General features: G+C 40.4%; 1 protein-coding gene across 24 annotated transcripts in view; it reads right to left on the minus strand.

Moving 5' to 3' along the window:
- RBFOX1 (RNA binding fox-1 homolog 1) overlaps positions 1–26172 on the minus strand; it is a 1358182-nt gene that overhangs the window by 967011 nt on the left and 364999 nt on the right. The window contains exon 1 of one of the 24 annotated variants that reach the window (XM_036226181.1): positions 21396–21582. The exons of 18 other annotated variants lie outside the window; for them this stretch is intronic. Coding sequence is in view for 1 of the 6 variants with exons in the window: in XM_036226151.1 (XP_036082044.1) it covers positions 21774–21818 (45 nt within the window). In the remaining 5 variants the exon portion in view is untranslated. Of the gene's footprint in view, positions 1–21395; positions 21587–21773; positions 22546–26172 lie in introns of those variants that run through there. 5 more of the 24 variants (XM_036226177.1, XM_036226166.1, XM_036226180.1 and 2 more) reach the window with 5 other exon arrangements.

Consider the following 26172-nt stretch of genomic DNA (forward strand, 5'->3'; position numbering starts at 1 on the left):
AGAAACATCTTGGAAAACTTAAAAACAAACACAATCTTTGTCACTTCTTTAAAATAAAATCAGTCCTTTCCCAAGGTCAGTGGTACTCTAAAACCTCACCCAAAAGAATGCTGCCTTTTTGAAGGGTGATCTTGAGTATACCATTAAAATAAAATCTTGTAAAATAGAAACTCTACATTCATTTAGTAATGAGAAGCCAGATCTGAGACCTGAGACATATGAAATTAATAACATTAATGATAACAATAATAAGCATCTTTCTTCTTCTCTTTCTTCTTATTATAGATGATAAGTGTCTTATTTAAATTTAGTCGACAGGCTAAAGAATAGAGAAGAATTCATCCTGTGAACCTATGGGAAGAGGGTACTGATGAGAAGGAACAAATGCACAGGTTTATAGTGACTTTGGCATGTTTTAAGATGAACAGGAGAAAGAGAAATCCTTGAGCAGAGTGAAGAAGAAAGAAACTGCAAGGAAATGAGAATGCTGGGGTAGGCAGAGACCAGATATTTTGGGACCTTATGGACCGCAATCATTTTTTGTCCTAAGCATAATGGAATACCACTGGAGAATTTTAAGTAGGTAATTAACTGAATTAACTTATAGTTTTTGTAATGAAAGTTTTTTTTTTCTGATTGTATTTAAAGAAAACCTAAAAACACACCATCTTAATCATTTTTGCGCATACAGTTTAGTACCGTTAAGTTTATTTACATTGTCATAAAACAGATCTGTAGAATTTTTTCATCTTGCAAAACTAAACCTTCAAGCCTATAAAATAAAACTTCCTTTTCCTTCTACCCCAGGTCTTCGGCAAGCACCATTCAACATTTTGTTTGTGTGAATTTGACTATTCCGGATTACTCATATTAGTGGATTCACACAGTGATTGTCTTTTTGTGTCTTCCTTATTTTACTTAGCATGATGTCCTCAAGGTTCATCTATGTTTGTCATGAAACAAGATTTCCTTCCTTTTTAAGGCTGATTATTATTTCATTATAAATATATGCCACATTTTGTTTATTCATTCATCCAATGATGGGCACTTGGGTTGCATCCAGCTCTTGGCTATTATAAACAGTGCTGCTATGAGACGTGAGTGTGTAATGGACTTATGTTTTATACAGTTTGGGCTAGTGTATGAATAGTGAATTGCAGGCGGGCAGACAAACTTAGATCCTGAGGAGTCCGGGAAGGAAGCTGTTGCAACAGTCAAGGTTGGCAACAGTGGTGACTTGCACTAGGGTGTGACCTTGGAAACACTAAGTGGTGGACAGAGGATGCACTGCAGAGGCAGGATCTGAATGTCATGTTGGTGGTTGAATGGAGTGGCCAAAAGAAGGGAAGAACACAAGCAGGAGACCTATGACACAATGAGCTCAGCGCCTGGCATGTGATAATCCTTCAAAAAAGATTAGCTGCTCTTATTATCTTTATCCTAATTGCCACTTCTTATTCCTTAGACTGGCAAATGCAATGTGAGAGACAAGGCTAGACTGTATCACAGGCCCATAGATGTCACGAGATTATAGCCAATCTCCACTGGGCCCTGACCCATCTTTGTTAATAAAGCTGAAATCTTGGTCCATTCCCTCAGCCTCTTTCCAATTATTTCTGACTGTGAAACACTCTCCTCGAGTGTCTGTAAATATGCCCTATCCATACCGGTACTGCCTCCCCGTAATAATTTCTTGAACCCACAATGCCTTCCTCATAGCTATTTAAGTCTGAAGACCTGACTCTTCCTTCTCTACCAGCTGCTTTCATAGAATGACCTCCCCTCCACTTTCTGCCCTCTTCCACATGGCCTTCTCTTATCTCTTCTACCTCAAGGAATTTGCGTGAGCTGCACCCCCCTTTCCTATTGCCTGGAAGTACAAACACCTGGGCTACCATCTCCCACGCCATCATTGAGTTAACTCTTCATCACCTCTTCCATTGTCAAGTCAACTGTCAATTTCCAGTAGAGCACGCCTTGACTTAGTCAAGCTTAAGTGGGGTTCCTTTGCTATGTGCTTTCCCAGAGTCATGTGCCTTTCCTTAGAACGCTTCCCTCAGATGATAATTTTAGGATTTTTGTGTGTGATTATTTGATGTTCTCCCCTACCTAAACTCCTCTCCTAATCCTACCCAACTGCATGCTCCTAGGAAATAGATTCCCCATCTGTTTTTGTCCATCATTTAACATGAGCACCAACACTCAGTAGGACCTTAACATATTTGAAATCAATGAGTTACCACAACCATAGTCTCCAAGAAATGTTCTTGCATTACCCTTGGGTATGTGACTTCCCCTTTACTAAACTATTGTTAAATTAAATTTTTAGTCTGTATCACACAGTACTATACTTTTGAGTGTTTGATAAATGTCTTTTCGTCAATTTAAATGGGGGAAATTCTTGCCAACTGAACCAATGCCATATTTATTTTGCTTCATGTCTCTTCCTCTTGCTCCTCTTTCTAAACATATGCCAATGCACCACGGTCTCTGCCTGGGTGAGCTAGGCACCAAACAGGTGCAGAGTATGTACGCATCTAGAAATTGCACGAGGGGTTATCTAATATGCTTTTCCATTCCAATTTTATCTGGGATTTCAGAAATTCCATTTCTCTAGGATGCAAAGGAGGTATTTCAGTTTCAAATATTGTCCTATTTGTTAAATAAAAGATCCTTCAGAAAACCATTTTTACTAATCATTAATTCGTGTATTTTTAGATTCTTTTTATACCAGAGCTCAATTGAGTTATGCATGTCAGAGTGAGAATAAGAGTCTATAAGCTTTACATTTCTGCAATTGACTGTGACATAGCGAAAGTGACAACTATATGAAAGTGATTGACAATCAACGGCTTAAAAGAATACATCACATCCATCCACTGAGCAAGAAACTGCATAAGTAGGGCAGAATCCCCAAGTCTGGCAAAGAAAAATACAATTTGAATAGACTTTGTTTTTAAATAGAAGTGCCAATTGACACATTTTATTCTGCTTTTGTAGACTAACGTTTGCAAGTACACAATTAAATGCACATATGTGGAGTCTTCAGAAAACCAATATGACAGTAAGAGAGTTCGTTCTTGTGAGGTCTCACAGTTACCCATCTATGTCTCAATCTGAGGTGTCAAATAAAATCCAGTGTATTTAAAGAGTAGATAGTAGAGCTCAGGCTTAGTTCTATCCACCAGTTACTTTGAGCCGTCTGCACTTTTAATTGAGTGCCATTTGGTTTCTCATTCATTAAAAAGGTACCACATAGCATTTCTCAGTCTCTCACTGCTCCCATAATCTGTGCATCCATAAGCCAATAGAAGCATAAACTGGTGCCAGCAGAATCAGAAAAGCAAACGTATTAGTTTCCCAAATGATCTCTGAAATAAACTAGCTGATGATGTTTAAAGACAGGGGAATGTGAAGTTGAATCTGGATGCACCAGCATCCTTGATCCAAAGCAAATAGATTCCCAACAGGAGGGCTGTGAGGATGCTCAGAATCAGACATACTTGTCAGAACACTTCTGGTGCTGACTCTATCATGCAGGTGTGCAGAGCTCCCTGGGGATATGTGGGCCTTTGTCTTGGGGATGCTCTATGTCACTGGAGGCATATGACTACCTTACTTCTGGGCTGACATTCCACTGAAGGAAGAAAAAAGATATCAGTGTCATTGCTTAAGCTTTAAAAGATAAGGAGGATGTACAGGTATAAGCAAATAGAAGGCTGCTCTTATAAAAAGAGACTACAGTCTTGGACTCAAATGTCAAGGGCAGTTTTAGGAGAAAGATCTAACATAAGGAAAGTCCTCACAGAGTTCATTCCCTTCAGTGTATGGTTTGCCTCAAAGATGACTGGAGTGGCTTGCAAATAATGACCACAAACTTATCATATCTCTGTTTGTACACACCTTTTCAAGGTGAGTTCACTGTTTCTTTCATTGCTATCACTCTATCCCTTGACCCTGGGATTAGCGGTATGACTTACTTGGGCCAACTGGATATCAGCAAATATAGCACAAGCAGAGGTTAGGGATTACCATCTCACTGCACTTAAAACTCTAAAACCCATACTAGCCTGCTGACTAAGCCTGAGCTAGCTTGCCACACAGAGGAAAATTAAAGCACCACAGAAAATCACCAGCCATATGAGTGAAGCTATTCTAGAAAATCCAGCCCCAGTGCCATGAGTAAGCCCAGCAGAAGAAAATGCCCAATCCAGTCTAGTTCATGCTGCTGTCACAGATGCCATGAGATGTTGGAATTGTTTGTTACACAGCAAAAGCTAACTATTACAATGGTACAAATGTTATGAATCCCTGGGATTCTGAAATCTCTTTTTTTATCAAATTTAGTCTAGAGAAGTAGAAAATAGATGAAGAAAGACTGTGCATAAATAACTATAGAGATTTGGGGATTGTGCTTAATATTTAATAATTATATTTTGTTCGAAAAATAATGCAGGCACGTGGCAAAAAGTCAATGAATTTAAATTAGCATACCATGATTCATTAGTCCCCTCCTACCCTGAGACCTCAGCCACCCTCTCTGAACAGTACCTATTATCAAGTCCTTGTCTGTCTTTCCAGAACACATTCAGGCATCCTTATGTATAAGTCTTTATACACAAATATGATCGTACAACATACACTGCTCTGTACCTTTCTCTTGTTCCACTTATCTGCATCTAAGTCTACAGTGATATCTAAGTTGAGTCGATATTTATCATCTTTTCATAATACCACATTTAGATCTACACCTCATCCTTTAAGTAACTGCATAATATTACTGTGCATAAGTTATAACACGGGATTGTTATAAAATAGATTTAACCTTAGACAATATTTGGATTCAATGTAGAACCAGGAAGAACAGAATGAAAAAGAAAGATGAGTCCCTGCTCCATGCCTAAAAAGCAAGCTAAGCTAGGTGACCCATCAAGAGCACTTGTCACCTTAGAGAAAGTGAGCTCTATGCGGGGGTCAGGCCATAATGGCAAAAAATTCATAGAGGTGAGATAGTTAGAATGGAAATGGCCACAAACACATCCTTGTCAGCACAATTCATCTACCATCAACACTCCTTCTCTCTCTCCTTCCTGCCTCCTCTCATAAGAGTTAATATGTATTAAGCATTTCCTATGTGTTAGGCACTATGCTAAGTTCTTAGATGCATGATCTTACGTAGCCCTTAAAATCATCTCCTAAGATGTGTTCTGATGCCATCTCATTTTAAGGTTTGTGAGAAAATTGAGACTTAGGGAAACTATGTCACTTCTCGAAGGTCTTTGGTAGTAGAGCCAAGACCTTCTAATTATGATACTGCTGCTTTCCCTAGGACTTCACAGGGCTGAGATTATAAACCCTGAAGGAGGCATGGCAGGTGGAACAGGGATTCTGATGGCAGCTTCCTCTGGCACCACAACTATTACAGCTGATACGGGTCCCTACAGATGGATCTGCACAGCTTCCCATGGGCTAGAAACATCTAATGGAACCACAGGACCTTTCTATATCCTCCTGATGCCTCGAGCCAGTGTCTGAAGGACAACTGAGGTCATTGCTATGCTCCAATTAGGTAACATTCCATTAAGAAAGGGAGATCCCACCCCTATTTCAGGAAACCAGAAAACCAGAGTGTCATCCTCATGAGCCCCCAACCAGATTCTCGAAGGCAAGGACCCATGGTACCTCCCCTCAAGTAGAATGTAAACTTGGAGAGAGCAAGGATCTCGTGTGTCTTGTTTACCACTACTTCTTCAGCACCTATGAGGATCTCTGTCAAGTATCTAGTGAATCGATGAAGGAGTAAATCCAGGACAGAAGGCAAGTCCTAAGAGGGGTGTGAAAATCAAGAAGATTTCCTCCTGTCGAAAAAGAGCCTGAAGGAAGAATCGCTCATTTTTTAGAATATTAGAAAATCATATAAAAAGGAGGAACCTAGGACTCAGTACAGTACCCAATGAATGCCTGTGGAATGAATGTATGTCTTAGAATAAGACCAGAAACTTTGAAAAATGGAGTTCTTGCCTATAAGAACTTTCGAAATCAGAATGCCTTATAAACTTTGTCAAGCTGGAGAGTCCGGGGTCAGGCTAAATATCAGAGAATAAGACCAAGAGCCATTGCAAGGACTGCATCCCACCATGACGAAGCAGCTCGGGGTAGGAAGAAAAGACAAGAACGTGGCTGGAGTGGCTCCACCAAACCCCAACTGAACAAGGTGCAGGAGGCCCCTGTGTGAATAAAATCATTTCCCAAGGGCTGAGACCAAAGAACATGATTTTACCAGACAAAGGCAACTTGAAAACATGGTGGCATATCAAAGGTGGTTTCATTGTCTTTGCAGGAGAGAAAAATGATGACATCCTCACAGGCGGTCAAGATGTGGTGAGATGTTGATGTCAGTCTCCACATCTCCCAAGACCCTTGTATTCCTGTGTTCGGTGCCTCCTCTCTATGCTCCTAGATTCTCTGCGTCTCACCTTGGTTCTTTCCCACAGTTAGTCTCTCTGAGGGATGGATCTCTACTGTACTTGTAAGCACATGGAGCACACATGATTGATACTGAATTATATTTCAAATGAGGCTGATCTGTGCAGACATTCTAACCCATTGCTGTAAAAAGTACTAGGTATACAATATGCAATTTGGACTTGCTATTGGTGAGTTGACAATGTCATGTAAACATCCACTGAATTACCCCTAGTGAAAGGATCTGAGTGTGTGTAAGTGTGTCTGTGTGTGTGTATATGCGTGCCTATGTGCAGCTGAGGAGAATGTGTCTACACTGATCGATGGCAAGTTGGAAGCAGATGGTCATCTTACTACAAGTTTCATTAAGTTCCTAGGTATTTTGCCAATTAGCAGGAGAATGGGAGAGCCTGTCTTTCCAGTCTCGGCATGATGATTAGGTATTTAAGAAGAGCTGGCATGACTCAACAGGTTCTAGAAAATGTGCCAGCACGCAGACTTTCAAGAAAGGCCCTCTCGCCTGGCTTTAACCAAGGGGAATTACGTCATACTCAAGCATGTCACACGAGAAGGAATGAAACACTGCGCTAATTGGGCGGCGAGGGTTTTCTGTAATAGACCTCCCGCCAGACGCTAAAACCCCTCCGAGGGGCGGCGGATGAGCATCAGAGAAAGCCCTCCTCAAAACAGCTCGTCCGCCATCCTCGTGCTTGCTGCATCTTCCTACCTGCCTCCTTTGTAATCTAAGCAGGTGACAGCTTCATTCAGTTGTTAGCAACAAGAGGAGGAATCGATCCCCTGCGAATGCCCTAATGACTGGAGACTGGGACACAAACCATAAATGGAGACTTTCTGATTCCAGCTGAAATTATAGTTTGCCCTGCGAGATTGCACAATAAATCAGGGGAAAAACCAGCCAACATAGGACTCTGGGGTCATTGAAGTGATGTTGACACATTACAATAATGAGAACTTGAAATACCTCATGCCCTATTGATTTTTAGGCTGAATCATTCCCACTGCAGAAGATTACAAGACTCCGTCTCGGAATCATGGCTCACACAGGAGATGCTGATGAAAAATACACCCAATCCAATCAAAATGAAAAGCTTTACTTGTACTTATTACAAATCTAATACCATTGTCCCTAAGCTGTATGATAGGCACTTAACCTACAAAAGAGGGGGGAAAAACACATTTTTTCTTTTAATTAAAATTGTTCATACCTTTTCTTACACATGGCTATTCGCTGTGCCTATACAGTAAAAAGTACCCCAAAGAAAGCAGGCACAATAGCTCAATTAGTGCATAAAGGGCAATTTCCTTATGCTTTTCTAATTCCAGGGTAGCTTTCAAGTTCCCTGCATCACCATATCATTTTGAAGAATGGAAAATCATGTCCTAACGACCAACTTATTTCCTAGTCAATAGGAAAAGATGCATTCCACCAGCATCTAGCCTCCACAATAAACAAAGAATGCCTTGCTGATCTTTCCTTTTATCCCTGAAAAGTGCTCCACAGAGCTGAATAAACACAGTTGTGGGAGGCCAACTGGTGACATAAGTTAATTACTAACCTGTCACACAATCAGAGAACGGTAATAATTTATTTTCACTGTTGCATTAACCATAAGTCGCTTTTTGCCAATGGGGTGTGCTGGGGGAGGAGGCGTTAGAACATCACTGCTTGCCATATACCCTATAAAGGGTGGTGTCAATATTTTAGTTAGGAGACCATATATAAACTGTGCCATTGCTTTTACTATACATGCTGTTCTGGCCATAATTCAGAGAGCGATTTTCCACATATCTCAGTGTTAGGAGAGAGAGGACTAGCAGATAGCGATAACACTGTCTTTCCTCAATAGCACTCTGAAAATATCTAATTATTATAAATGTAATTATAACTTAGGTTTACCAGGATTTAATACATAATAAATATCCTGACATGATTCATTGTGAGTAGACGTTCCTTAAAAACATTTACTGAGGTCCTAATATGGGCGTTGTGCTCAGAATTAATTATATGGTGTTCACCTGTTCTCGGACTTCATGAAGTTTATAACCTATCATTACAATCTAATTGTTGAGATGAACACCTGCAGGCAAAACCTGTGGGTCTCAAATGGCCTGATTATGGAACAAATCCTCACGTCCTTCTGAGGAGGCTGACTGAAATAAATAAATGGTATTTAGAAGCCAGCTGATCTCATACATCTTGATCATTCTTCCTCTACTAACTTGACCTGTGGATGTCTTGCTCTTCCTGGAAATGTATTTTTCTGCTTATAAACCTCCCTACATGCTACTATTTCATCAATGTCATCAAGCTCTGAGGACCTAGCTAGAAACTGTCATCTCAGGACTCAGCTGTAGTCGAGACCTAGGTTCTTCCACATGTGGTTAATCCGCTTATTAATAAATTGCTTGAAAGCAGGCAATTGATGTAAGGCACGTTATCACACTTGTGGGTAGAAAATAGTTCATAAGTTGGTATAAAGGAAAGCTCTGGGGTTTACCCCACAATATCGTGTTCTGCTGTAGGGATCTAGGGAGCTGGCCTTAAATCTTCACACCAACCGCTTTTAGCAAGCCGCCTTCTGGGGTTCCAGAAATCTCTGACAACTTCATTTACAGAGCTGAAAAAGCACCTGAGAACTGGAGAGCGTCTAATGTAAGTTTGTAGAGGACTCCAAGCTCGACTCCACATTTCACCAGTCTGCTCACATTTGATGCCCTTGTCCCAGCTAAAGTCACCACGAGAGGACCTGGTCTGGAAGGGACTGAATAAGCTTCTCTCTAGCACCAGGAATATAACATAGTAGTCAAGCACGTTGTCTATGAGCTTAGTCTGCCTGAGCTCAGAGCCGGGGTCCACACGAGTCTGAACTGTGGGATCGTGGGTAAACTGTAGTCGAAAACTGCTCCCTCATCTGTAAAATAAAGACACAGACACATAAGATGTGCCCCGGACACATAAGGTGTTTGGGAGGGTTAAATAAGCCAATCATTGTCACTGCCTTCCATAGCGCCTGTCAGTACTAAACTCGGTGCATTTAAGCTGCAATGTTTTTCCCCCAAAGCATCCGGCTTAGAGGCATTTGCTGTGATTTTCTGAGCTCAGTTCAGCAAGGGGCAATGTGGTGTAGCAACAGTTTTAGATAACTGTGCCTCAACTGATAGGTTCAAGTGGGCAGCCAAAATTGATTCCCATCTGATTGTTTCTGTATTATTAGCAAGACTACAGCATGGCTATGAAAAGTTAGGCACCGGGAAGCAGTTCTAGCTGTTTAGAAACATAATCTAGCTCTTCCAGCCACACACACGCCTAGCATGCAGCACGCTCCTGATTCATTCATTCAAATGAACGGCAAAAAGTCACGTGAAGCACATGAAGAACAACAGAGGAAGTCAGGTTCCAAAAATTAGATAATACCGCTATTTCCTTTCAATGAGGTCTCCGCCACTGCTTCCATTGACAATCTCGTCCGAATTTACAGGACGGAAATAAAAGAGCACGTGTACTTTATAAACGCTGATGTAAAAAGACCAGCGCTAGAGGGCCATGCCTTCCAAATTCCCCTGGCCATTTTCTACAAGACACCGCAGAGTAGCACATATCTTTCTTGTTAACATTTCATGGAATCCTTCCACAAACATACGCTTGTTCTTGTCGTCAACATTTTGTCCTGTCACTGCAACAGATGGCTTTACACTGGAGCATATGAAAATATTAAATACTTTATAAGCCTGGTGGAAATATGAAATGCCTTTGGAGGAATGAATCGCTCCGTGATTAATGTAAAGCAACCATGCAGGATTCCGTGAGAAACAGGAACCTTCAAATTGCGTTGCTGAGCAGAAGTGGTCACCATCAATCCCACATCTTCGCTGAAGGTAGACAAATGATGAGGGGCTCAGCTTGCCACAAGACAGAAAGGCAGAACAGACTGCTATTGAGAGCTGTGAAATATTGCAGTGTGTAACCAAGGGAGGGTTGTGAAAGCTACTTCTTGGAGATCTAAAAGCCAGAAGATGCCTCCATCTGTCTAAGACGGTCAAATAAAGCAAGCTTAATGACAGAGTCATGAGTTAGGGGCCACTAAAGACAGCTACTGATCATTCTATCTACACAGTTCCATATATTAATTCTTTTCAGAGCCATATTGATAGATGTTTATGTCACCGAATGAGTGTTGCCATCTCAGCTGACCCAGAAGGTATGACCAATGGATCCATGAATGAGGTTCGGCACTGGATAGTGTTTGAAATGAGGGCTTCTCAAGCCAGCCCGCCTAAGTGCCACGGATTATATCATCTTGCCAAGTTACTTATGTACTTTGTGTCTGATTCTTCATCTCTAAGTGAGGATAATAGTAGTACACACATCGTAAGGCTGAGGACAAACGAGTTAGCATACACAACAGGCTCGGAACACAGCCTGGCGTATGCTGGATGCTACGCAAACGCTGGTTATTCTCTGTATCTAGTACTATGTTTATGTAAAAATGAACATTAAGATGTGGTAAGATTTTGTTTTTTCCTTTTATTGGTTTGTGGTGCAACTGGCATTGGCTTGCAACGGGCGCTACATATTAATGTTTTCCACAATGTGCAGGAGTCGAAAATCGCTGGAGCCCACTCCTGAGCATTTATCCCAGAGAAGGGAAACACCTGCACACACAAAAACCTGTGTGCAAATGCTCATAGCGGCTCTGAATGTTCATAGCCAAAAACAGCCCAGATGCCCGGTTTAACAGGAGAAGGGTTAAACAAGCCATGGGACGTACCACGTCCCATGGAATGTTACTGGGCGATAAAAAGGAAAAAAAAATTGCTATATGTAGATAGATGTAATAATTTAGATAACTCCAGGGAATTATAGTCTGCCAATCATCCCCCCTCCTTCCCCCCGAAAAAAACCTAAATACTGCATGATTCCACTTACATAACATTTTCATAAACACAGAATTTTAGAAATGGAGAACGGATTAGTGGTTGACAGAGGTCAGGGGATGGGTGGTGAGAAGAGGTAGATGTGGCACCCTAAGTGTTCAGTATCTTACCTGCCGTGGTAACTTCACGAACCTACACGTGAGATAAAGTTGTGTAGAATGGAATACAGACATACGGACGCATGCCTATCCATCTGGGGAAATCTGAACAAGACGTGGGGTTTGCGGCAATGTCAGTATCCTGGACGCGGTGTGATTCTAGGGTTCTGCACGACATCACTGTTGGCGGAGGCTGGGTAAAGAGTTACGAGGGGTCCCTCCGTATTCTTTCTTTTGACTGCATGTGAATCGATAGTTGCTGCGAAGGAAGTTTCTGTGGAAAAGACTTCCAAAGCCTAAAGGAGGGTGAAGACAGGGTTTTCAACCAGGTAAAGTTGGGACCGGCCTGCTTCCTGATTTTCCAGCATCAAGGAGGCGCTGTCCGTTCAGCACCACCCTGCATCTCTACTGATGCCTTGTGAAATGACTAAGGAAGGACAAACGTTATTTTTTTTGTACGCAATGATGCCTAAGTTACACGGATCGGTTCTAGATTTTGTGCATTCACTTGGTACTTGTCACGGAAACGAGATCCGCCGAGTGGCGGGTGCGGGTTCTGGAAGCCGTCTGAACGGCGCCTGCCTGACTCTGAAGTGTTTTATTATTCTGAGCCGGGCCCACTGAATCTCCCAAGGTATGAAGTTCAGTTTGAGATAAAAATATTTCATCTGCTCTTACAGCAAATTGAAAGGCTATATAAAGGGTTTTGTTATTGCAGTGTTTTCATAAATATATAGTAAACATCCTTCACAGTGGGAAATGCAGCCCGAAATACAATTTTCCTACACAGCTATTCATGTGGCTGGCACAGGAAGATGAAATGACCCAGAGATGAATAAAAAAAAATCATAGTATACAACTTTTAGCGGCCCACAGCCGCTGACAGACACACACGGCTGGGAGGATAAGGATCATGATTTTGCAGGGCCTCCGGTGAATGACAAGTGTCTGCGGCATGCAGGGAACTTCGGTGGCCGAACTATTACGGTTAACACTGAGCTTTATCATTTTCAGAAACTGCCGACAGGCTGCTACACCACTTCAGAGTGCACGCCGACCCCGAACCTTAGTCGGAACATAATTTCAAATCAAGCGACTTTAAGGTTTCTTAACCTCTTTTTTGGTCCCTCTTAAGCACCTTTTCAAAGCAACCAGGTTGCTGTATCCAACATACAAGATCCACGGTGATGTCTAAGCTGATCTATATTATCTTGGGGTGAGGGCCTGATCACAGATTGTCTCAAAAATGGAAGAATTTTTTGTTTTAACAAAGTGTTTTTTTGTATTATTATCTGAGTATGTGTGTTGAAAATAAAAAGAAATAGAGGTATCATCTTGTTTAACAGCTTTACTGAGATGTAATTAATAAACAAAAATAACTGGACATGTTTAATGTGTAGTATTTGATGAGTTTGGACATATGCATCCACCCGTGATACCAGCACCACGACCAAAGTAATAAGCACATCCATCACCTCCAAAAGTTTCCTCATGTCCCTTTTATGTGCATCTGTGTATGTGTGTGTGTGTGTGTTAAAAACACTTAACACGAAATCGACCCTCTTAACAAAATTTTCAGTGCACAAAGCCACACAACCCACATTACACGGCAGATGTCGAGTTCACTCATCTTGCATAACCCAAAAAGCAACACTTCCATTGCTTCCTCTCCCTTCCCAGGCACACTCCACAGCAACCACACAGGTAACTGCCCCTCGCGATCCCTCTGTTGTGTTTTGCAATGTCACTGCATATATAAAATGTTCACATGGGTGTGTTTCTTTCTAAAAGAGTCTGCCGAACACCTTACTGTGTTTGGGTCTCTCGTTCGCTTACGATAATACCTCAGGCATCATTTCAGAGCGATGGGATCCACCTCGTTCCTTGAATGCTTCTTGGAATCCCGTCCCCTGCTGTTAGGCATGTAGTTTGCTCTAGTTTTTCCTCCCACTGTGCACTATGCTGCAGTCAACTAATTTGTATCCTTGCAACCTTGAGCAATTACATAAATCCTAGAGAGGCAAACACTGGGTCAAAGGATATTCACTTTTTGCAAAATACTCTCTTCCACAAAAGAATGTCGCATTCCACACTCTCTCCAACAGTGTACACAATGTCTATTTCATCAAACATATTATTTTCCAATATGATATAAGAAACATTTATATGTACAAATGAAATATTCATGTATATACAAATATTTACATATATGTATATAAGAATATATTTTTCATATACTTGCTGGTACTTACATTTATTTTTCTGAAAACTATAATCATATCCTTTGTCAATTTTGTTTCTGTATCGTTAGTCAGTCTGTCTATTCACCCATCCACCCATCCATTCACACATATTCAGCCAAGATTATAAGAAGGTTAGCCCTAAGATCACAGGGACTTCCTTGAAGTAAACAAATCGGGCTTATGTCAGATTCACTTTCTACTCATGTCAAATGATTTTTATGGCTTTGAGTCAAAAAGTGGGGTGGGGAGATGGAGTCATAAAGTTTCAAATTTAATTACCTATCCTTCTACTCACTAACTGTTGGTAAACGTAGAAAGATCATCTCATCTCAGTCTCCCCTCATGAGAAATGGGAATAACAGGAACATTCACCTCACAGGGCTGCTGGACATGTTCAATTCAACAACATATAGGCAGATATGAGCTCAGTGCATGGCTCATTGCAAACACTCAAAGACTGTATCACCACTAATGATAATAGTGCATAATTCTACACACAGAGCAGTTACCTAGTGCATTACAAAAACCCCTGGTTTCTTTTTCTTTCAGAAGCAGAATTGGAGCCTGAACCACTTACGATGTTGATGTAACCTCAACATTTTTAGCAATCTGGGCAAATTTTATAATAGGGATTCAGCAGAAATTCATTTTCCCCTTGTCGAATGCACTCTTTTTAATGTCATACCAAGTTTATTACTGGGTGTCTTTATTGTTAAAAGCAGAGTCATATCAAGTATGGAAATATGTTAGAAACCAATTCTACTGAATATGGAATTAAAATGGCTATTTTAAATCCAATTTTCTATAATTTTTTTTTCTTTTAACATTAAGCAAGACATATGTATTTCAGCACTGTAGACTAATAGACAACACTCATAAAACCTTATCAGATAGTCTGAGCTATGTGAACTTATTCTCATTTGTTTACCATTGAACAACACATTCTGGTTTAATTTTAAACCGTTTCCTGCATCAATATTTAGACGGGATAGGTATTCCACAAAAGCCAATTCAATGAACTATATTAAAAAAAGAAATTGAACGATAATGGATTCAACATCAGTCTTCTGACAGTTCTGAAATGGGATTCACTCCTTGCTTTCTTTGTGTGAATGGGAGTTCATTGGGCCCGAAATACACAGGAAGGACTGTGACAATTGCCACTTCCAGCTCAGTCTCGGACTGTTACACGGTTAGGGGTGGGTGGCTCAGGAGTCTGTTTCTAAGCCTATGGCATTGCTGGATGGACAAACCAAAGCTGCTCAAGAGGGATCAGCCTTCCCCTCTCTGTGGAGGAATCTGTACCTTGTCTTTCTGTCCTGTGGTTCTGGATCTTTGAGCTTTTTGTGGGGCAATGCACAGAGAGCTACGTACCAACACTCAAGTCACGTTAAGGCTGGGTTGGAAGGCTGAGGAGGCAGCTGGCACGGAACTGACATCATTTGACATCAGTGAGATCAGTGGTTTCCAGGGCTGCAACCTCTTCTTCCTCTAATATTTTGTATTCACTATATGAGATATTTCCTTTTAAAGTATAAATCCACACACATCCTAAATAAGAAAAGTTTTAATATAAACACTTCTATCCATTTATTCACTCATTCAACGAAAATTTATTTGGGTTCTCGACTGCCATCTCATTTTTTTTTCAAACAACTCATGTATACATGTTTAATGGCAGACTTGCAAGGTCTTCATCTAATGCAGAAAAAAATTGTGTTGAACTGGCACTTCTATTTAAAAATCTACTCACATTGTTTTTCTCTTCATAGGTTTTACTACATGCTGGAAATTCAATGGAGAATGAGACACAGGCATGGCCACTCCCGTGGTCTACATGACAGAAGATAAACAGACTGGCTTTAGTGAGATCAAGTGGGCCAAGTCCTCGGACCCTGATTCCGTGCACACTGAGTAGTTAAATAGTGAAAAAGAAAGCTGTGGGCATCATCGTTCACTCTCATGCAAAAATGGTTAAGGTAGCTTTCTGGACCAGCTGCCCCCAAATGAAGCTGAAATGTCTTTTGTTTCAAAACCCAAGTGAAGACGGTGCCTAAACACTTAAGATTCCAGCATTTAGCATTTAGAAACTGGAATTACGAAAAGTGCTGAGAAGTGGTTAGGAACCCAGGCTGTGGCCTTTCGATCACCTCTGCCACTTAAAAGCTGTGTGACCTTGGGAAAATTACTCAACTTCTTGGTGCCATGGTTTTCTCCTCTGTAAAAAGTAGCTAATAACAATATCGACCGCCTAGGCTTGCTTTAAGGAATGAATTAATATTTTAAAGCATTTATAACAGGGTTTGGCACATATGAAATACTATTTAAGTGTTTATTAAATGGTAAGCAAATAAACCTACTTGCCAAACCTTTAAAAATACAAGGAAAATAATGGTGTTAGAATACTGAGGGGGAAGAAGAAAGGTTCTTAGAATGTTGCAAGACTCATTTAGTGATATTGCATTCCTCTCTTATTCAAAGAAATTTCATTCTCTGGTGCTTGTCGAGGTAGCACAGAGTAAATTAAGGGAAAGGAGGTACTCAAATCACAATGGTTCATGCCATATTTATAAGGAGAGATGCAGCTGTAGGCAGCTGTAAAATTTTAAGTCAAATTGTAAGAAAATATGGATCTTCTAACTTTGTGTCATGATCCTATTCACAGTATCCAATCAGAGATGCTAAAAGTTTCATAACTGAAATTTACAAACCTTATCTACTCTCTTGAAAAGTCAGAATATGTAGAGATTAGTCATAGCGTCACTGATATCACTGAGAGCAGGATGTCCCAACCTCAGAACAATTGGTATTTGGGGGCTGGATAATTCTTTGTTGCTTGGGGGAAGAAGGCCATCCTGCGCATCCTAGGATGTTTGGCAGCATCCCTGGTCTGCACTCAGTAGATTCCGGTAGCATCTCCTGCCCAAATGTGACAACCAAAAACGTCTCCAGTCTGTTGCCGCATGTTGTCCTTGGAGAGGAGGGGAGTAAGAAAACTGCTCCTGGCTGAGAACCACTGGCTTAGGGCATCTGTCGAGTCCCAGTTTTGTGTATCTTTCTAAATTCAGATGAGTACATTTTCAACAGTATCTTGGTATATAGGCACCAGAAAAAAATCTGGAGTCTAATTGCTTATTCTAATTATAAAGAGTCTTGAAGACTGCTTCCCTGTCTCTAAATTAGGCATAGCAACACCTACCTTGCAGAGTTGTGCTAAGGACCGGAGAAAATGTGGTGGAGGTCCCAGTCCAATGCCTGACACACAGAGGCAGCAAGTGCCCAGGTAGAAATCAGCATCATGACCTAGATTTCCTGTTGCTGTTGACTGTGATCTCCCCATTATCTTCATCATCCTCATCATTATAATAAAAATGGAAGGCCTCTACTTACATATGTGAATAACTATAATAGACACAACTGGTATTTTCATCTCGTTAGCAAAAAAACAAAAAACACATCTGATTTGCTCACGAGCAGAGATTTCAATTAAACAGCAAAGAAATCTTATAGCAAATGCAGACATAGATTTATCATGAAAAAAGGAAGGGCTGGCAGCGGCCTTCCTGATATATGGTTCTTAAGGGGTCCTCTGTCCCACACAGACATCGGGCATACGAGCCATCTTGTCTCACATGGTCGTTGCTATTTTTCTGCATTGGATGGAAAGTGTGAGAGAGCTGGCTGGTGCTGAGGGCAGACTTCTTGATGGTGTATGTCTGTGTGTATCTGCTCTTTGTGTGATCAAGATACATCAAACCGGTCTAGAAAATTTAACCCATTAACCAAAAACTGCCAGGAATTCAATGCGGCTGGTCATGACCACTAATTCCTTTGTAAGGCCCTTTTTAAAGAATGGTGAGCTTTGGCTAATTACATAAACATAAATCCAGGATTCTAGACTTCAAGTCTATAGAAGTAGAGAAAAAGTAACAAATATACCCAGTTTGCATAAGAAAAAAAATATATACATATAGCATGCTATCCTGGGAATGTGGATACGCTATTTCTGCTACGATTATATCATTTCTCGAAAAGTCTTCTCTGGCATTTGGAACTAGCTGAAAGATTATTCACCACCAATTAATGTTAGGGAACTAACAACTGCTTTTCTTGCTTTCCCTTTAAACCCAACTGAAATAATTTCACAAGACCTTGCGAATACAAAATTGCATTAAGAACATCCAATTGATCCTATTTACCTTCCTACATCAAAGCCTTCAGACAGACATCATAAGCAAATGCGAAATGGGGGCCTTCCAATACCCTATAGGTTATGCAAACACCTAACCAGGAAGAACACTTTGAAATTTTTATGGAGCAGGAAAAATTGGAAGTGTATTAATCTAGGCAGTGAAATTGGGCTTTTTGTCATTTTTAATTGCTTGAATTCATAACCTAGTTTTGCTAAATCAAAAACAAGTTGCGGTAGCTGACACAAGCTGTTTCAGCTTTTTGGGTACGCATACACGCGCCCTACAACTTTTCATTTAAACTTCATATCTGTTAATAATAAAAAAACACTCCTAAAAACTTTTTGGGACATTATAGTTATTGAATAATTAAATATAAAGGTTTCCAAGCCAAGCGCTGTGTGCTAAAAGCCGACTTTTATAGATTTATTTCATTTAGTATCTCAGGAGCAGAGGGGGGTCAGCATGAAAACGAAATCATCGGGACTGCTGTTTTGTTATATATGATTTAATTCGAACAAATTAAAATGTATGATCAAAAAATTCTTTGTGCCCTCATTTGTTCTGGTTTACTATTGCTCGTAACACCAGCAAATGCTCAATAATGCATGAAAATACAGAAAAAGAATCAGGACAAAGATGTGCACCCATTAATATGTGCGAAGATCTCATGTATTATCACCTCCTGAAGTTTTCAGGTCTACATCAAAATAAAGTCTAAAGCACCAAAAACTTGTACAGTCCATGATTTTTCTCCCTATTGACTTTTATGTTTGTCAGGAAAATCAACCCAAGATGAAGATTAAAGTCTCATCAAGAGACTTTCATTTTCATTCCTTTAGAATTACTTTCAAAGAACTTATTCCAATCCCCTCTGTAATAGCTCTAAGATTAATAATACATGTGAAGTTTTTTTAAAAAAAGCTAATATTTAAACATAAATAAAATTTAATTAATAATAATAAAGTTTTATTATTATTTCATAAATGTTTTTTTCTCTTTTGGACCATGTTCCATTTCTCTGGTACTGCAATTTTGCTCAAAACCTAACATAAAAATTACAAATTTTGACAAAAAACTAGACCAAAATTATCTTTCACTGAATGTTGTTAATAGTTATTTAGCTCGAGACTGACCCATCCAACTAGATTCTCTGTAAACAGAAAACAATAAGGGATATTATCTATGATTCTCATGTAATGTTCTCAGAATATGACCATATAGTCTCAAAATTTCACAACTACAAAGTAGAGGAAGGCAACTGTGGCAAAAACAAAAACAAAAACAAAAACAAAACCCTTTATTTGGCATCTACTTCAACTTTTATGTAATACTCATGGAGAGAGAAAAAAAATTGGGAAAAAAACTATTTTTGTAATGAATAAGCTAGCCCATAAGTCAAGGCTAACGGTTATACTAAGTCCAAATAAATACATATTAAAATGAATCCAGAGTTTAAAATTAGGTAACAGGGAAAATAGAGGTCTGAAATATACTGTTACAGTAGACAAACATAAAAATATGCTCTAGTCCAATAAATTTATAGAAGGCAAAGTACACTGTTGTAAATACCCATCACTTGGTGGTAACAAAAAAGATTCTTCTTTTTTCATGTAATAAAGGATTCTCCAAGAGCCTACTTGCTTGGTTAAAATGAAACGACCAAAAAAGTTTGAATATTCACTTTTTTATAAGATTAGTGTACAGTGGATTGCCTGGTAACTGATTAATTCTTGCACATAAGCAGAGAATACCAAAAAGGAAAAAAAAAAATCAGATTCCGATGATCCTTCAGGATGCAAAACATTTGTTAAAATAAAAATGTAGTAGTAGAAGATATCTGAAAAGCTTTCTGTGTTCCAGGTACAAGAGTAAAGACAGACAGATAGAAGGAAATACAGGTGGATGGGAGGGGGGAAAAAAAGCATGGGAGAGAAGGAAGGGAGGAGAGAGAGAGGAAGGAAATAAAAGAGAGAAAAGGAAGACCAGTAAGGAAAGGAGAGAAGAAGCCTTCTCTCTGAAAGATAATACTTCCTCCACAATTCAGAGAAGCAATTTTGCTTCATAATCTGTGAGTATTTTAACACACAGGAAGCATCGGCATGTGGCGGGAGTGCGAGTGGGCAGAGAAGAGTTGAAAAATCCTGCTTCTTGCATGCAAATCATGAATGCTGTCTGCATGCCCTATGAACGCCAGTGGTAAACAGCTGTCACCGAGGGACTTTAGTTTACTTACTTGAAGAACAACCCTCTTCAAACTTAATCACCGCAAACCACGAAGTCGAGTTTACTCTCATTTCACAAACACTTTTATACTCATGGCTTTTGGATTTCCAAAGATAAATTTTGATCAAGAATAGGAAACACGGTTGAGGAAGATTTTAGTCCTAAACAATTTACTACCCAGTTACCCAGATAAAGAGGATTACACAATCATTTTTGACTGCCTCCGTTACAAACCATAGTCATTTCTGTGTGACCAAAATTAAACCGTATAAACAATGAGTAAATTATGAGATAGCTTAAGATACGCAGAAAGTGTCTCTTTTTGGCAAGTAACGTAATCAATATTTTGCTAAGATGATTTTGCCAACAAAACTTTTGGATTCAGAATTCCCCTTGAGCCCTTATTAAATGTGTGTGTTGGGAGAGCATAGCTCTTGTCAACGGAAATAAGAAAAACAACCAATTTCACCGTAATCTGAAAATTATGGCTAGAGGGACAGGCCGGCTGAGATTGAGTCTTCTAAGGTGATCCCTCTGGGCTGACAAATGTCGTAGTCAACACTTGGCGTGTTTTTTAAATGCTTGCCAGTTGATTCCATCAGTTTGGAAGGCAAAGCACATTTCCCGCATTTGATCTCTCAAAAAAAAAAAAAAAAAGAAAGCCAATTTTTATTTCATTTAATAAAATGGCCCAGAGCCTATGCCCCAAGTCAAAGCGTTTTCAGTTATGTCAATTCTCAGTCTCTTCCCTGGGAACCAGAAAAAGCAGAGGGGAGAGAGTGCACACCAGCGCTACTAGCACGGTAGACATGTTTACACAAACATGCAGTGCATATTCCCACCCTCGCACACGCATGGGCCACCTGAACGTGAACCTGCCAACTTTCCGAAGCTCGGCCCATCTGGCCAGCGGTTTCATCACCCTCTCACTTAAAGAACCGCGCAGCTCTTGCAAAGCCCCTTGCTAACCTATTGGGACTTTCACGCTGTTTCTTATAAACGCTTATTCATCTCTGGAAATAAAGTTAAACGGAGCCAATGAGCGTGGGCAATGAAGTTCCCCATGAACTTCTACTTGGTAAAGAAAATCAACTCGCCCCCGGGGCTCCCCAGTCACTCCAGACTCCCCCAGCCTTCCCCAGGCGGCCGGCGCCCCTGGGTGCACCGGGGCGAGCCCTGCGCCCAGCCTGAACGGTCCCTGGGGTGGCCTTACGTACCGCGGCTCATTCATGCACTGCGAACGCAGCGGCAGCAGCCTTCCATCGCGGCTTCGGTTTTCCCGGATTCCAGCCGCCGCCAGGTCCCTATTCTAATCAGCAGCCCCGGAGGCGAGGCGCACACACGCTGCCACCCTCTCTGCGTGCACGCTGGACAGCGGCTGACGGCGGCTCCTCTGCCACAGGCAGCCAAAAATGTCAATTTGCACACTCCTCCCCTCCGTTGCCCGCCCCCGGTCCCCGTCCCTTTCTCAGCCCCTCCCGTGAGTCAGTGGGCTTCAGGAAGCCTAAGCAGAAGCTGCCTGCTCTCCGTCCCTCCCTCTCCCTCTCTGGCTCTCCTTCCCAGACAGCATTTAGAGGCTTCTTCTCTCGCCTTACCTGAAGGGCATCTCCCACGACTGCAATTAGCTGCCAAGATTTCATTGTCGACTGCAAAGTGCCTCCTGCTTTCTCCCCGGGAGAACACGGGAGAAGTCCGAGGCAACAGCGCACGGCCCCCACGTGCTAGCAATGTAAATGACTCCAGTGCCCGGCCGGGCGCACCGTGCCGCGCTCGCCCTGACTGCCTGGCAGCCTGACGCCGTCGCCAGCAGGTGCAGGACGTGCAGACGGAGAGCCAGCGAGCGGTGGGAGCGAGGAGGCGATCAATGCGGGGTCGCACACAAAGCGAGGCCACCGAGGTGCCAGGGACGCTTCCGCGCCCCAGCTCAGCTTCCCGGGCCGCCTGTGCCTCCCCGCCAAAAAACACTCGCCAAATTGGACGCCCAACGTTTTTGCAAAGTCTTGTAGCCCCGGGAAGGCGGTGGAAGACCGGGCTGCATGCGTCCCACCTCCACGCCTCCCCAAGCGCGTGCAAAGCACCGAGCTGGCAGCCTTATCTTGCCGCTCGCGCGCTCTCTCTCTCTTTCTCTCTCTCTCTCTCTCTCTCCTGCACGTGTCCCTTTCCTTGTTCTTTCAAGCATTAAATATGTACCACATGACAGAATAGGGCACCTTGCACGGTCCTCTGAGTCCACACTTGACAACCAATTTTAACTCACGAGCAGTGAAATGTCTAAAGGCAGGATATAAGCACTTCCAATTACTTACACTACTCCTGCATTATTCAAAATGTCCACGGGACAGTATTTACGGCTTCCAGTATGCTACTTCACATATAAATACCAGTAAAAATTAGAAACCCCAACCCGCCCTTCCCCCAACACTGCGGACACGCTTTCTTCAGTGTTTCCTTGGAGAAGCTGTTGTACTTTTTCTAGTAGTTAAAGTGTTGTGATCGGAAATCTTCTTACACAATATGTACTACATGAAAATGCTGGAAAGTTTGAGCCTACTTCGAGGAGAAAAATATTTGCCAGGTCATGGTGAACTTTAGAAACCACCTTTGAAAATGTATTCACTTTAAAGTATAATAGTGGCATCAAAGTAAATTTCCCATTTTCCCCTCTGAAAAAGTCCACACAGATCTATGATTTTTAATTAAGCGGGGATGAGCTGCACAAGATCCTAGCTATTCCCAATCTAAGTGGTGTTTTGGTTAAAGAGTAAGCCATTTTGGCTGGAGAAGTGAGTCTTTTAGACGTAGAAAAATTCATGTTTTTTTCTTCTTTTTCCTAACAGTCAGAACCACAAACTACACGCACTATGAAGGCCTTGCTTCTTCAAACACTTATCAATTGAATGAAACACTCTAAACACAGAAGAAAATTCCGTGTGTGTGTATATATATATATACTGTACTTGATTAATAGTGAAATATTCATTGGCTTCATGTGGCATCTTCTTGGGTACTTTATTTTAGTTAAAGGCCTTGTGCACAACTTATTAGAATTTTATATATCACTAAGCAAATTCTAAAATGCTAATAAATCTTTCAGATATTTATTTTCGCATTTATTACAGCTCCACATCTAGAGGCAATAATTCCAGGTTTTTTTCTGTTTTGTTTTGGTTTTTGTTTTTGTTTTTTGGAACATGCCAATTCCTTACTTAACCATCATCCATCTCTGTCACACCAGTAACAAAATGAGAAGTTTTATTTTCTTCCCTTCTATGCATTAAGGGCGTTTTTAATATTGCATTAATATGGTGTTTTGCTTGCTCCTTGTGGAGTGAAGAAAAGTTTATGTGTGTTTTCTCTGCCTGCCTTTCTTGGGCAGTGGCATTTAAAGGATGGTAAGATAACATTAGGTAGAACTTCCTTTCACAGTGATGGTACAATATACTCCCTGATTATTTTAGCAGTTATGATCTAATGTAAGCACATATCCTCTGGTCATGGTTTTCAATGGCCTCAAGCAAAATGGAAACTAGATTTTTTGCTTAACCAGACACTATGTAATTACAGAGATACACAAATATAAAGTATTATTATACTTTATTTACCAGCAGAAACTGGCATTCTCAATGGAATGATTTGATTCACAAATCAGTTCACAAACACAAGGTTATTCTAAGTTAAGGACGGTGGGGGTGGTGAGTGGAAAGACAGCAAACCCTAATTACAACCCCATTTGTCCTCCTGTTCCCTGGCACATATGGCCATTTAATCAGAGAGTGTGACAACCTTGGCAGATGTTGCCAAACCTGGTTATTGATATAAATTGCTCTTCTCATGTGTAAGTGCCCCAGCAAAGAGTTAAAATGGTGTCTGTACTCACCCAAAGGGAACTAAAGGTCCACACCAGCATCTGTGGTGACAAGACATGATGATACAGAGCTAAGGTTGTTTCCTTGTTCCCACTCTGTGAGGAAAACAGCAATGGATGAACACCCCCCCCACACACACACACACCACCACCACCATATCGAGAATGAGAGAAGGTCTCCTTGTGGGAATGTAAATTGGTATTGTCACTCTGGAAACCAACTGACTAATATCTATTAAAATGGAAAATGTGCATGCCCTATAACCAAGCAGTTCCACATTTAATGTCCACCCTAACAAAGCATATGCACAAGCCATGTTCATGGATGCAATTGTACCACTGCTTATAACAGGGGAAAAAAAAGCAACAAACTAAATACCCATCAGCATAAAAATGCATTTTCTATGATGGAATACTATATAGCAGTGAAAAGAATTGACTAAAACTACCTGTGAATAATCAATAGCTGGATAAACATGGATATGTATAGATAGAAATGAAGATATGTATGCTGACTATATAGCATGCCTATATAGACATATTTTCAGTGAATTGTCGTTGACATAAAAATGCAAGTTTTAACTGATTCATTACACCATTTCTGAAAGTAAATGCACAAACAAAAAATTATAGGATATATATATATATATGTATGTGTATATATATATATATATTTGTGGAACTATTATAAATTTATATAAATTTATGTAAATTTATATAAATTTATATATAAATTTATAATAGAGTTCTCTCTGGGGACAAGGGGAGGAGACTGGGGCTGATGGTGGAGGGTGAGAGAGAGCTGTAGTTTGCCTTCTAAGAGAACATTTATATATTGGTTTTATATTTTTATAAAAGGTAATGTGTGTTTTATATATATAAAACCTCCAAATATATATATATATATGTATGCACACTCATATATATATATGACTCATAACTTGTTTTAATTATGAAGTATGTCTGTATATATGTGTACATGTATACATACATTCATATACTTTTTTTGTCAACAAATAGTTCATCAATAAAATCACTGAAGATATACATTTACATATTTTTACATATACGTGAAAAATATACACACGTATGTGGCTTGTTTTTACTATAAAGAGAATGTGTATACTATTGTTAAAGTATGTGTGTATGACTATACATGTACCTGGAAGAAATCATTCAAGTGGGCAGTTCTTGGTAAAAGAAATATGAGTACTTATCATTTTCTTCTTTGTTATTTCAGGTTTTTGTCAATTTTCCAAATAGATGTAAATATAAGAAAATGGTGGACAGCCCCAGCCACGTGAGTATTGACAACTGCCAGCATGCCCAGTAGCATTTTTCTCACCAGGAACTGCCTTTTTTTCTTCAAATGCTAAATGATAAGACCTTCAAAAAAACATCAAGGTTTGGCTTATACTCACCTAACATTTCTGGAAAACTCCAGTATCTAATTGCTTCTTCATAGGGAAAAAAAAATTGCTAAGCCTCAGTGCACTAAAGATTTTTATAAAAATCAATCTTATCCTTGAAGTAAAATGCGACATAGATTATCCTTTCTGCTAGAAGTTATGGTAATGACCTACTGAGATATGCCTCACAATACAGTAATATTGCTTCTTTACCAGTTTGAAAATATTTTCCCATAGAAAAGCACAAAGCAGTTTCAATGTGAAAATATAAAATTACATAGCAACCACACTGGAACTTTGTAGGATTAGAACAGTGGGATCTAATGATTTTCTTTGTCCTGACATCTAATAATCCAGTTGCATCAGGAAAGGTGAGCTTAATGAAGCATATTCAGAAGGGAGAGCATACGATTTATGGTGAACTTGTTGTGCTTCTATTCTGAAATGGATTCCATTAGCTCAACATTGGTTGCTAGTAAATGACCACTTTTCCTAATAGACAAATGCATGAATCACCTGGGCATAGTTTAGAAGCGCGCTCTACAGAATGATTCACCTTACAACTTTAAACTACAACCAGGTGAATGACATTCTTTAATGAGGCTCAGCAGACTTTTTCTCCAGCAAGAAAGAATTTTTGCAACGCAACGTCCACTCTACCCCTTTGTAATTTAGCATGTACATATAACCTTATCCTCGAGGTGTTGTGTATCAAGCATG

The sequence above is a fragment of the Rousettus aegyptiacus genome, unplaced genomic scaffold, assembly GCF_014176215.1.
Source record: "Rousettus aegyptiacus isolate mRouAeg1 unplaced genomic scaffold, mRouAeg1.p scaffold_m13_p_8, whole genome shotgun sequence".
Taxonomy (NCBI): domain Eukaryota; kingdom Metazoa; phylum Chordata; class Mammalia; order Chiroptera; family Pteropodidae; genus Rousettus; species Rousettus aegyptiacus.